This window comes from Apteryx mantelli, chromosome 1 (genome assembly GCF_036417845.1).
Source record: "Apteryx mantelli isolate bAptMan1 chromosome 1, bAptMan1.hap1, whole genome shotgun sequence".
NCBI classification, from domain to species: domain Eukaryota; kingdom Metazoa; phylum Chordata; class Aves; order Apterygiformes; family Apterygidae; genus Apteryx; species Apteryx mantelli.
The window spans coordinates 151,015,675-151,028,794 of NC_089978.1; the positions used below are offsets into that span (position 1 = coordinate 151,015,675).

At 40.2% G+C, this 13,120-nt stretch overlaps 1 protein-coding gene across 3 annotated transcripts in view; it reads right to left on the reverse strand.

Moving 5' to 3' along the window:
* DERA (deoxyribose-phosphate aldolase) overlaps positions 1-13,120 on the reverse strand; it is a 55,599-nt gene that overhangs the window by 2,739 nt on the left and 39,740 nt on the right. For 2 of the 3 annotated variants that reach the window (XM_067306526.1, XM_067306520.1), the window contains exons 7-8: positions 5,311-5,423; positions 1,456-1,605 (exon numbers count right to left, since the gene is read on the reverse strand). In XM_067306526.1, coding sequence (XP_067162627.1) covers positions 1,456-1,605; positions 5,311-5,423 — 263 coding nt within the window. Of the gene's footprint in view, positions 1-485; positions 901-1,455; positions 1,606-5,310; positions 5,424-13,120 lie in introns of all 3 variants that reach the window. The other variant, XR_010885849.1, reaches the window with a different exon arrangement.

Here is a 13,120-nt window from a genome sequence, read left to right on the forward strand (position 1 = left end):
TACTCTCATTGTAATTTGATTTTGATGATTTCAGTCTTACTTCTAATATTCAAAGTATCCAATACGGTTTATGCTTTTATATGGTTCCTTTCAAAACATTTCTTTTAACTCTACTGACTTGGGGGATCTCCCCATTTTCTCTGTTTTGGTATAAACCTGCTTGACTGGGGCATTTTATCTTCTATGTTTTCAGATGCCCCATTACAGCAGAGTTTTGATCATGACTGGGAGTTTGGTGCAATCCTCAGGAGGTGAAAGCATCACACCCCTCAGAAACCAGAACAAGTAGTGCCACACTCACTGGCTGTCTTGTGAGACTCAGCAGCGATGGCAGTGGCGACAGGAAATCTCAAGCTGCCTTGTCAAGACCAGGGACATGATTTTAGGTCAAGAGCGAGGCAGAGACAGTCCAGTAGTGAACCAAGCCAGTTATTATTCTCGTTGCAAGAGGGAAACCCGCGTTTTCAACAGTCATGAATATTCACCTGACATCTTTCAGCTGTTCTGTATTTCTTAAGATGTGTCAGTCTTTCAGATGCTAGGGAAGGTGGGGAAAGGGAACAGACTGATGCTTTCTTTCCACCCAAACCCTTTACATCTTGTGTCCTCCCACCAGCAGCAACAGTACAAGGACTCGCATACTTTTTTCTTGCTTGGAGCTAATACCATCTAATCTCCTGGGCTTAATGAACATTGAAGTGAAGTTCAGCAGCCCTAATGGTTTAGTACTTCTTAGGACACTACAATTTGTTCATCTCTGCTGTATCCTTCAGGGATAGATTCTGGTGAGGTAGGTCACAGGTAGACAGGTCAGAACCATTCTTCCTATTGGGAACTACACGTTGCCACTGCAATTGCAACTCATACACTGTTTGTCTGCCAGGTAACACTGTGACGAGACTGCACAAAAACAAAAGCAATTAGAAAAATGAGGCTTTGAGGGATGCAATTGCTTTTCTTTCCCCAGGAAACAGTCAGTATGTGAAACTTTTCTATCAATCAGCAGTATTATATGTAGAGTGAGACATGATTTTCTCCATAGCATGGACATACAAGGGGAACAGTTGCAGCACAGTGATGTGGAGGGTCTGCAAGGTACTCTGAGGATCAGCTGAAGTGCCAACAGCTAGGAGTGCAGGTGAGCACACTACCATCCCTTTGCAAAAGACCCTGTATATGTACCAGTCGAGCCTCTTTGCTCACTGCATTTGTGAGCCTGGCCCGGGCAATTGCAAGCTGTCTGCAACACCGGAGTCCTGGATGCCTCCCCGTAACGACAGGCCAAATTTAAAGAAACACTGGGCTGGAAGTGAACTTGTCATAAATAACAAATTAGATGTATGTTTCATTATCTTTCAAACAGGACAAAAAATATATTCTGCAAAAACAGTAAGTCAGCACATGCAGAAAGATAACTTTTTCTCTCCACCAAGATGAAAACTGTTAATAACTGACCTGTTTCTCAATATCTTCCAACAAACTACTGGCACCCAGGCGAAAGAGCTCTGGTTTTAGCCACTCCACTCCTAGCTCCTCCTTTACTAGCATAAGCCAAGTAATAGCTTCTTTTGCTGTCCGAATGCCCCCAGCTGGTTTAAATCCAACCTTTATAAAGAAAAAAGTGGAATACATTTATTTTCAGTGATTATTGTCCCTAGAAGAGCAACTAACATTTGTGCACCTGCAGCCTAAAAATCTCTGAGATGTATATAACAAACTCTATTCTGAGTGAGTATCTGACTGTAAACACTATAAAGTCTGGACTAGCACTAAGAGCCATCAAGACTCAGTCAGCGCTGCGAAAGATAAAATTTTCATCCTGCGCTGTTCTGAATTACCCATTCTCTCTCCAATCCCCAGCTCCTTGCTGTCGTGAGCAACAGCAAGTGGGGAAGTAACACTTTAGACCCCACTTCACTAAACGTTGGGAGCTGGTTTCAAGGTCCAAGAGAAGACTTTGCCAATAGCAAATATGAGGCCAAGGGATTTAGGCAGAACCTGGGATATCTGAGTATAACCTACTGCTTGTGTTGCAATCTAGTTCCAAACTTACAACAACAAACATGCATGCAATTATATAACATCAAAGATGCTGAAATAAAACATGGGATGTGACTGGACTCATGTAGCAAGCAGCGAGAGATGATTGTACTTTATAAAAAGCCTGTGCATAATAGTTATACATGATTGGGGCTGTAAATGCAAATCTATTTAGTGCTTTTTCACTAAAATTAATACACCCAAATGGTACATTTGCTGACTTTGTGAACTATTTTCCAGGTGGGAATTGAATTGGATCTGACTTCACCAAAAATGGAAAGTTTTGTGCTTCCCAGGAACCGTAAAACTTCTCTCCCACCACATGCTGGATATACTTTCAGTCCCTTGATAAGAGATGGGTGTCATATTTGGTCAGATGAACTGCCGTGTGCCTCAGGACACACATGCCAGGAAATACCTGTCTTTAGGGAAACACATTCTGGAGTCTATGATCCAACCTCCCGTGCAGAACCAGCAACGAGGTGACTCAACAGGTACCCCCTAATGCCAGTCTTTTGGTCACATGCCATTTAAACACATCTCATTCTGAGACAGAGCTTGTGACACAAAGCTATCAAATGCCTGTTTAAAAATTGCGTGCAGCAGTTTAATAAATCCTTGGAAAACAAGGAGAATTGGCAACAAGTGTTGCTGCATCATATATCAGGAAAATCTGAACCATCTGTGTAGCAGCACATAATGATTCTTTTTATATTTCCCTCCACCATAAATCTTTATCTTGGGTAGTCCTTTCCCTTTAGCCTCCTTCTGCGAGAATTATCATTCTGATTTCTGTGCATACACTCCTGAAACCTCACTGCCTTAAAGACTTCTTTGTATCTTCTAGATATTTTAGTAGAATCAAAAAGTATCATCTGTCATTTAAATATGTTTGGTAATTTTTATAGTGATTTCAGGAAAAACAAACATAGAATAAATCCTTCTCTCACACTGAAGCATTCTGATAACAGTATATTTCCAATAAAATTATAAAGAATAATAACAGGAAGAGCTTGATAAATTCAAAACACAAAGACTGTGTTTATGCGGATGGATGGATGGATGTGTGAGTGTATGCATGCATCTGTTAACATTAGATTTCCAAAAGGAATTTAAACCACAGCAACTGGAAAAGCATCTTCTAGACAATAAATGAAAATAGTATGAATGTGTTTTCCCTCAGGAAGAGAAATTCTAATCAAATTCACATTTATATTTCTTCCTGCAAATATTACAGCTCTTTCAGATAATTTGTAGCAAAACCAAGTAAAACTCAGTTAATAAAATAATAAAAAACACCATCTTCCCCTTTAAGCAAATGCTGAAAGCTCTTTTCTTTGCAAAAAAGCTGACAAAGACAAGCTTCTCCTCTCTTTGATTTACCAGCTTTCCAAATGGCACATCTGACTACCATAAAAATGCAAAAAGGCGAGGAGGGGGTGTCATTTAATTCAAGAGCAGTATGAAGTCCAGCTACCACCTTCCTGCTGTTTCACAGCATTTCATTATTTTGCTTAATAAGTTCATTTCCTCAAGAATTTTCTCTTCACCTTATATTATTAAAAGTAATAAGTTTTTCTGGATTGGGGGTTTTCCCAACAGAAAAACCAATTTATGTATGCCCTTCAATAATGACAGGAAAAGATTATTTCCCATTATATTGCACACTTTTCATATCACCACCACAGCTTATCATTCAATAAATGTTACTCTGCAACTTGTTCCTTTTCTTGAAGAAGTTTAATTTCTGCATTAACCTGTTTTTCCCAGGCAACGCCTTGCTAGAAAGCATCTCTACAGCAGCAAAATTAGATTGTTAAAGAAACCGTTTAGAAATCTCATCACTGATAATATTGTCTTCAGTTAATAAAAGCATATAAAGTCAGTTTACATCTAATTCACTCACACGTGTGCACACAGACATAAGGACTCAATAATACATTTATACCATGAATGCGTTCTTTTAAAGCAAAAGGTAAATTCAACATTTATTACCAATTATATCTACAAAGCTTGTGTTAATGTAGCAAAGCCTCACCTTTGGCACATAGCTTGTATAGCCCGCACATGTGCTGAGGGGAGGCACCTGGTCTGAGGGACCTTCCTGAGGCTGGCAGCAATGCTGTTCCCACACAAGCAAGTCTATGGGAGCTTCTGGAGCTGCTGTGCGTTACAGGCAGATGCAGGCTGGGGAACGGAGGAGTGGGAAATGGCCCAGGGGTCCACACTGGCCTCGTCTAGACTACCATGGAAAGCAGATGGAGGCGCATCTCACCTGCTGTCACATGCTCCATGAGCTTCAGCACCCACCAAAGCCAGCTCAGACTCCATCCCACTGCTTATACCATGCCCTAACATCACACCGCCAACAGCTGCCTGCAGAAGGACCAGCTGGAGAGGTCCCCAGAAACGGGAAGAGCATCTTAGTTATCGACATGCTGTCCTTCCCCCAGGGCATAGGCACGGAGAGAGACCACTGCCAAACACCTGCACTGGGTCTAAATGGCAGGTTCCCAGTTGTCCAAGGATACAGGAGATGCAAAAGGGGCTTAAGGCTTCCTCTGATAACTTCTTTCTTCTCTGGTGCACAGATGGACACACAGGCAGCCCATCACAGGGTCTGCCCTAAGCTCCTCACTACTGCCCACCTCCACTGACATGGCATGACCGTGACCTGAGGGACACATGGGGTGTCCCAGGATGTAACACTCCCCCTGCCCTGTCCCTGCTCCCAGGCAGCTGAATCCCACCGGTTCTGCTTTACTCCCGACCAGGGAGTCAGGAAGAAAAAAAAAGCAGAATTTATCCCTGGGGTAAAGTCAGAAAATACAGCCACATACACTGGACAATGGCTCTAAATTTGTACAGCTCCACGGAAGTTTATGGAGCTGTGCCAAACACTGTCAACTTCAGGTCGGAAATTACCATTAATTGAGGTGACCATTTAAACACCTTAAATGGTGAAACAAATTTCAAAAACAAGTGCAGCAGGGGATGAATTAAGATTGCATGTGCTTTTAGGGAATGAAGTCACAGCTAGTCACAGGAGGGAGGGCAAAAAGGTTTCTTGGTGGGTTTTTTTGAAAACTATATAATTGTTAGCAAGTGAAAAGAGGAATGTGAGAGAGAAGTCCCACTACCTATTGCTCATATTATCACAGAAGCTAACACATGTGGATTTATATGCTCTGTATTTTGAAACTACTATTAGTCTTGTTTCCTTCTGAATAAATCTGTTTCGTTGATCTTTAGAAAGGTAGCAAGAATTACCTTGTTGCCAGTTTGCCAGTAGAAATCCCTAATGGCTCGCATCATGATTACTCCGACTGGAAGGGTAGCATTTTCAACTTCTTTTCCTGTAGACGTCTTTATGAAATCAGAACCTTAAAGGAAGTAAAAAGCTTTACTGTAGTTTCAGAATAACAACAATGCTGTGCATATACAGTTCATGCCAAGTATGTCCTCACATCTTACAATAATTCCGAAGTTTTCCTTTACCTGCCCCTGCGGTGCTGGTATTAACTCTACTGTGGCTGAGGCTAAAACAGGAGACTAAGGTACCCGCTACATTTCAGAGCAATTAAGATGTCCTGGGGGCCAAATGAGCACCTCAGCACTTAATTCTTTGCTCCAGCTATCAGACCAACAATCTCTTCAAGACATTCCTGTATATTGTATGTTCGTGTATGGACACTCATATATATGTGTGTGTGTGTATATATGTATATCTATATATACATATGTGTATATATATATATGCAAACATACACATGTAATAGGAATTAATCACAATAAGGCAGATGATTTTCTCTGAAAAATGTTTGCATATGAATCAACATTTTTATATTACCACAAGGACTTTTTGAATAAAAACAAATTTTCATCAGGTTTTTAATTTAACTTTGCATCCATTTAGTCTCACATTTGACAGTCAGGTAACCTATCTCCCACAGCTCTTTAAGGTGAAAAGAAAGAAATCCCACGTGTATTTATGAAATCAGCTGTATGATACTGTAAACAGAAGAAAAACTCCTTTCTTATGTATTTTGCAATTGTAATATTGCAGTTTACTCTATTTAAAGCCATGGACTGATACAATGCAAAAACAAGGTCAAAAGCATCTGTGCTATTTAAAGAAGCAGAGTTAGTGTTGGCTTTTTTTTTTTTTTTCTGCTTTCTCATTTGTGTACACTACTGTCCTGTCCTACTGTATGTCCTGAATTCATGTATAGTGGTTTTATATACACTTGCTGTTCTGGGTTGGCTTAAAATGAATCCTGCAACACTATATTCTGTTTATAAAAAGCTAACAAACTCCCCCTGCAAAACGGTCTGCAGTGTCTGATCCTGCATTGACACAATACAATCACAAAACTTCTTTAATTGCATTAGGGCATCCTTCATCCCTGGGAACCTACTTCTTGGAAAAGGTGTACTGTGGGATCATTAATTATCAAAATTAATCGGGAGGAGAAGAGGGATAATTCAAACACAGTGCAATAGTGCATCATCCACTTAAGTCAATTGGAACTGCATCTGCTTCCACTTCAAATCTGGCGTAAGGTCTGTTTTTTCTCTTCTTTGAATGATGATGCCTCTACAACATCCTCTAGAGTAAGAAAGAGAAGTTTCAGTCCTGGCTCAAAGGCAAAGAGTTGCCTGACCACATCTAGACCATGTGCTGCGGCACACTCCGGAGCCCCATCTTTCTGATGAAGCCTGGCACACAGCTAGGTCTCAGCCTGATGGGAAGTTGGGACAAAGCCAGGCAAGTTTCCGGGTCCTGTAATTTATGTGTAATCCAACTGTATCACTAGCATTGTGCCTTGTAACACCCAGGTTTTCTCTGAAGGTTTCCAGTCTAGGTACTAACTCAGCCCATTGATGTTTAAATTGCACCAGCCTACGACAATTCCCTTCCTAAATAGAAATGCCTACTCAGGAACGAAGATCTAATGCCAGAGAAGGTGCAATATGAAAAAGAGGCAATTAATAGTCATTGAGCTTTGCAAAGAACTGTGCACATATGAAAGACAGCTGAGTTACGACTTTGGAGCTACTCCCTGTCAGAGATGCACTATGGACATCCAATAGTCATGCTAAAACAAATAATAGTGGAAGTGAAACTTTAACATTGCCAAATGGTATTTTTAATTTCCCTTTTGAAATGTAGTGCTTAAAGTCCTTCAGTGCAATACTTTTCATTTTTTTCTAGTATAAGGTAAGTCAAAGCTTTTATAAGTCTTATAATTACAAGTCTCTATGGTACAGTTTCATTAAAAACTTTCATTAAACAACAGCTGCCCTTGTATATGGTCTTCTAATCAATTTGGTCAAACAGAATGACTTCTAATCAGCTGTTGATAAAAATAGAAGATGAAATTTTAATTCTAATAGATTAGCCACAAACTCAAGATAGTCTTCAAAATCCATCTAGCTCTATTCTCCAGTGGATTTAACGACTATTCAGCAACTCATTACTAAATAGAACAAGATGAACATTTTCCAGTTCATTAAAGAAATGTACTATGTATTTTTGCATTGTCCTCATGATTCGTTACAGGGAGTCTTAATTACAAGATAATGGATAATGGTTATTAAATGCAGACTCCAGTAATGAAGCTCTATTCATTTGCGAGCCTCAGAGACTGCAAAGAGGGGAAAATAAAATTACTAGCTTCAAAAGATTAACGGATCAAATTATTATTCAATTTTGAAAATCTCATTCAGACTTCATAGAAACAAGAAGAGATTAAAAACTAGTATTAGTAGAAAAGTACTGCATTTATATATTTATTTTTAAATAATATCTTAAGGCTATTACCAGAATAATCAGCTTTAGATGTGATTATTAGACAAACATACAGCCAATTTAGTAGCATCCTCTAACAATGGAAACAATGCATTTTTATTTCCTGAACAAACTCTATTTATGATACACAAGCCGGCTAGCAGGAATCCATACAGAGCCTTGCAGAGCACGGAGGACGTATGCTAGCAGAAAGCACTACGATGTAAGGTATTATAAACGTTTGTGCCTCACTGATGAAAAGAGGGATTTAAAAAAAATCAACCGCTGCTTTAAAAAGTACATCATTAAGAAGAATTTATGCCAACCTCATAATAATAACAGAGTTTCATCAATTCTATTTCTTATTCTTGTTTGTTTAAACAAAAACCTAAGGAAAGAAATTCAGCAAGAGTTTCATCTGGAAATTTAGGTGATCGTTTAGAACCTGAAATTTATCACCCATCCTCCCATCATCTTCTTATAAATGTATACATACATAAAACAAGGCTAATGTTGAAATATATCCTGCATGGATTTTTCCTTCCTTAGGATAGGTTACATGATTCAATGAAATATTAAGTCACAGAGTTTTGTTTTTTTTTTTTAAAAAAGTCTGTCAAGGTAGATTTCTAGGACCAGTAAGCCTGGAAAAGGCCAAAGAAAAATGCAAGACTCTCCCAGTGTGAAACCACAATAATCCATTGTTTTTCCAGTGAATTTAGTATGATTCACTGAATCAGTAACGAATGCAGACATCAAAGCCTTTCTGAAACACAGCAGCACCAGCCACCTGTTTCAGTGGGCTTTTTGCAAATGTACTAAACCACCTGCATGTGACACATTACAGCACCGAGGCCCATGAAGCACAAATGCATCAGCCTGATTTAATCAGAGATGGAAATCTGAATAAGCCTTAAGATATTTGAACAGCACCACAGGCCATCAAAAGCAACTGAGCTCCCAGCCCTGGTGACAGCCAGGCCACTTGGGCTGCAGTCACATGTCTTGTGAAATTAGGTAGAATATTTTAAGACATAAATTCCCTCTTCGCTTGCTTTCCTACACCCTACGCCACTGTACTCCAGCAAAGGCTGTTTAAACTAAGCCAGCTGAACTTGCACATGCTAAAAATGAAAGCAATGTCTTCCTAGCTTGTTCTCTGAGTCAGTACCTAGAGGTTAAGATGAACTCCGCTATATTATGTCTGGTTTAGGTATTTATACAGCATTAGTTACCATGGCACCTGAGCAGATGTGTAGAAGTGAGGTATACAGAAGCCAGTGACTTGCCCAAGGCCTCTCCACAAGCATTTGGCAAAGCAGGAAAATGAATGTCCTGGTCACCCGAGGGCCAGAATGCAGCTGCCGCGACTGGCCCATCCCACTGCTATCCCCCACGTCATTTCAAAACACCACCAATGTTCCCAGTCCACGTAAAACGGAATCAGTCAGAGCACGAGAACTGGAGAACGTTAGTTAGATGACAGCATTCAGGAAACATATTATGGTTCCATAATTACGCAATAAGGAATAATAAGCAGCACAGCAATTGTAAAGTAATCACAACCTTTTGGTTGTGAAGTGCCTCAGATGCCCTTGGGGAATGATTATCTCCCGATAACTGCAGACTCTGTGCTTTTGCCTTACTCTTAATAAAGAACAAAGATGCATTTAGCAATTTTAAACAATAGTTCAGAGAGAGACACTTGCAGAGGGACAATTATTCTATACTACTTTGTAAGTACTTGCAACAAACACAGATGTATCTTGGTTGCTGTAAGTCAGATAAAAGTATTTGGCCATACAGTGTGAATATATGCCTTTAAAAGACCTTCTAGGACCAGTAGGAAAAAGACATGCTGCCGAAGGGATCTTCCTAACCCCCTACTGTTTCTGCTGACATTGCAGCAATGACAAAAAATATATACAGTTCCAAGAGCAAGTCATCTTTTTATTTTAAGAGTACCTAAAATTAGGGTCTTAAGATTCACACACAATTAGCCTGACTAGGAGCTACTAGGTTATCAGCCCTCTAAAAATGAAAGGCAGAGCAAGACATAAAACATATAAAAGGCTAATTCCTGTCAGTTGAGTCATCGTAATTGTCCACTTACATACTCTTATCCTATTCCAGTTGCAAGGTAAAATATATTTCCTGCTAGCCTAACTTTGCCATTGAGAAGGACAAGAGAATACACAGCTGTGACGAGTCAGTTAAGCAGTAACTCACCAAGTAGCTTTAACTCCATCACACATGGCTACGCTGCCAGACCACTTGCTTAGCTGCCTGTGCGTGTTTTCATGTGCCCGTGTCTAAGCTTCCATTCTTGAAAATACTGGCTTATAACTTGGTCTTTTGTGAACTGGATACTTTGTATTTTTTTTGAAAAGTGACTGCATGAATAAATAAAAAAATCACATTGTGGGGCTCCATGTTTAATGTCTGCTTACAAATAAGACCCTTCTAATGACCCATCCTATCATCTTCGCCTGGGTTTCAGGACTCAGAAGGGATGCTTCCTTTCTTGTACACCATCTCCAGTAATAGGCATTCTGCAGGCCAAATGATGCCCTTAGGAGCATTTATGCATACACACGAAGGGACAAATTATTAAGTCCATACTTATGCAAAATTCCTTGCAGATGATGTCTGAAAGAATTCATCATTGCTGAATTATGCATAGCTTGCAAATGCACTATTATAGTGCCTACCACAGGTCTCCATAGGATACTATTACTTAATTAGTAGTAGTTTCTTGGGTGTTCATTTAAAAGGCTCCTTTAGAGGTTCAAAAGAAAGATCTATACCACCTTCTGTTGCTGTGCTATACAGCATCAGCTCTTTTTATTTTTAGAGCATTTCTTCCAACCCAATGCATATTGTGTATGGTGAAAGAGATGAGCAAATAATTGACGTGTGGTCCAGTCTCAGAGGCCCAGGCTGGAATCCCAGTCAGTGGTGGCTCTTGGCTTTAGGCTTCAAACCACACTCAAGGCCAGGAGGAAACATGTTTCCAGGCTCCGCTCAAATTCCCAGGCCCAAGCAGCATTGGGACATGCACAAGCGCAGGAGTGGTTTAGACAGTTATGCGATGCTGGAAAAGCCAGGCCTTGTCCTCTCCAAAGCAGGAGCAGCAGGATACCTTCCCAAGAGCTACCAGCAGGACCACAGTGAACCTTAAGGAATTCCTGCATTGTTATGCCCTTGTTAAATCTCATGTTTTTTTACTGAGATTCTAATTTTTCTTATTTCAAACTGTGTACCATGTATTACACCCAAGGGCTTTACAGTGCATTACCTATATTAACCTTATTTCATTTTGCAGATGGTATTACTGTAAACCGGTTAAGCAGTTTGCCTAATGACACACAATGAGCCAAAGGGAGAGAGGAAGAAATAAATCCATGTATCCCAACACCTACTCCTAACCTTACTACAATCACTGGGAAAAAAAATACACATTTCCCCTCACCTTATCCAGTCAAAATGCTTTTTCCTTTACAGACTATTCTGCATGGCTCCCCTCTGTTTTTGAGCACAGGCAGTATGTAGCAGACACCAGGCAGGAGAGCAGTGGAGGCTGAGCACGGAGCTCATGCTGGACATGTTGTGTCCAGTGAAGATAAGGGAAACATGGCTTTCATTCTCATCACACGACCAGTGACAGCACAGGTTGCTGCCAAAAAGATCTTGGAGCAACATAAAGGTTGTCCTCTCCTTCCAGATTAGATGCAGGCACTCAGGTTCTCAGCACCAAGCCAGATGTTGGTGCTGGGCTGGGTGAAGAAACAAAATATTGTGGGAGAAAATAAATTTGATTTGAAAATCTTACCTATTAAGTTTCTTTTACAAACGATGCATCATTTGCTTGCTCACATTTAAAATAATCTAAACAATGATCAACTATCATAAACTGTGACACAATTAAAACAGCTCTGAACCACATCAGGCTTCTCCCTTTGTCATTCCTGGTTTTGGATCAATACATCTCAAGTCTCTCAAAATTTTGTCCAGTACATGATATATTACAAACTGAGGCTAAAGCCCTGATATATTTACCAGTAATAGCACTATGATTTGGAAGAAAATAATAAATATGTATAACTAGCTTAGAATCACAGCACCACATGGTATATTGCATACCGTGTTTTAGCAAACAGATTTAGCTTTGTCCTTTTTAATGTTGATGGCAACTTTGAAACTAATACGTTAACACTAAAACTCAGGTATGCTTATGTATTGTCTATTAACTTGTGACAAAATTATTCAAATTGAAGAAACAGCTCCTTAAAATGCACTTGGAGATACTCCATACTGAACAAAGCAACTAGAAAATTAGTCTACTTTATCAAGATTAGAAGGTGCTATGAATTTTAAACATTTTTTAAAAAGATACATAATACAGCCAAAATCATGACACTTCAATGTCACTTTGAGTGGTTTTCAACCTTTCATGATAAAAGCAGTTTAAGATCCTGCTCTGACTCTAATGCAGAGGAAGTCAGGATTGATTTTTGAGATTTAAAAGTCATGTCTTAAGGCCACAGCCAGAATCCGTCCAGCATCCAGCCTCCTCGTTGTGCACAAGACAAACAGCCAGCACCAGCCACGCTTGCCCGCTGCTCCCTACATGCAAAAAGGCAGCTGGCACAGAAGCAGCTTCTACAGTTTTTCAGCGCTGGGGAGATTTCCAATATCAAAGGAGTTTCCCAAGAGCACATTGTGGCCAACGTCTTGCCTTTGGCTTTGCCCGAAAAACAGTGAAGTGCCAGATCTCACCGGACTGCAGCTTGTAATTGTCTTTGTTGCCTCCTTGCTTTCATAAATGAGGTAGAATAGGTTCCCTACGGGCTTGCACAGAACGCTGAATACTCCGGTTCTAGCAATCATGTGATTACTAGGAAAATGTTAGGTATTTAGTTTAATTTTTATGATACTTAAAAGCCTTCAATACAGTCAACTTTGGAACAAAGAGATTCTGCTGTGGATCACCTGGATGCACGTGCTGTGCACTCTCCTGGTGCTACAACTACCAAAAGGGTAACACCCTGGAAGGCTTCAGTAACACATACAGTAGCATATTGTGAGGCAGGGTTGTTAAAATGGCAAGCATTTCACAAGCTATTCTTTTCTTTCCAGTTATGATTATTTTTAAAATGCACCTTCCTCCCTGGCAGCTTCTCCTTCCCAGGAGCCCCCGTCAGAGCACTTCCTTCCTCCTTCCCTACCTTGATACTGCAGCATCTGGCAGAACAACCGAAACCCACGCGTGGGGGCTGCAATGTGTGG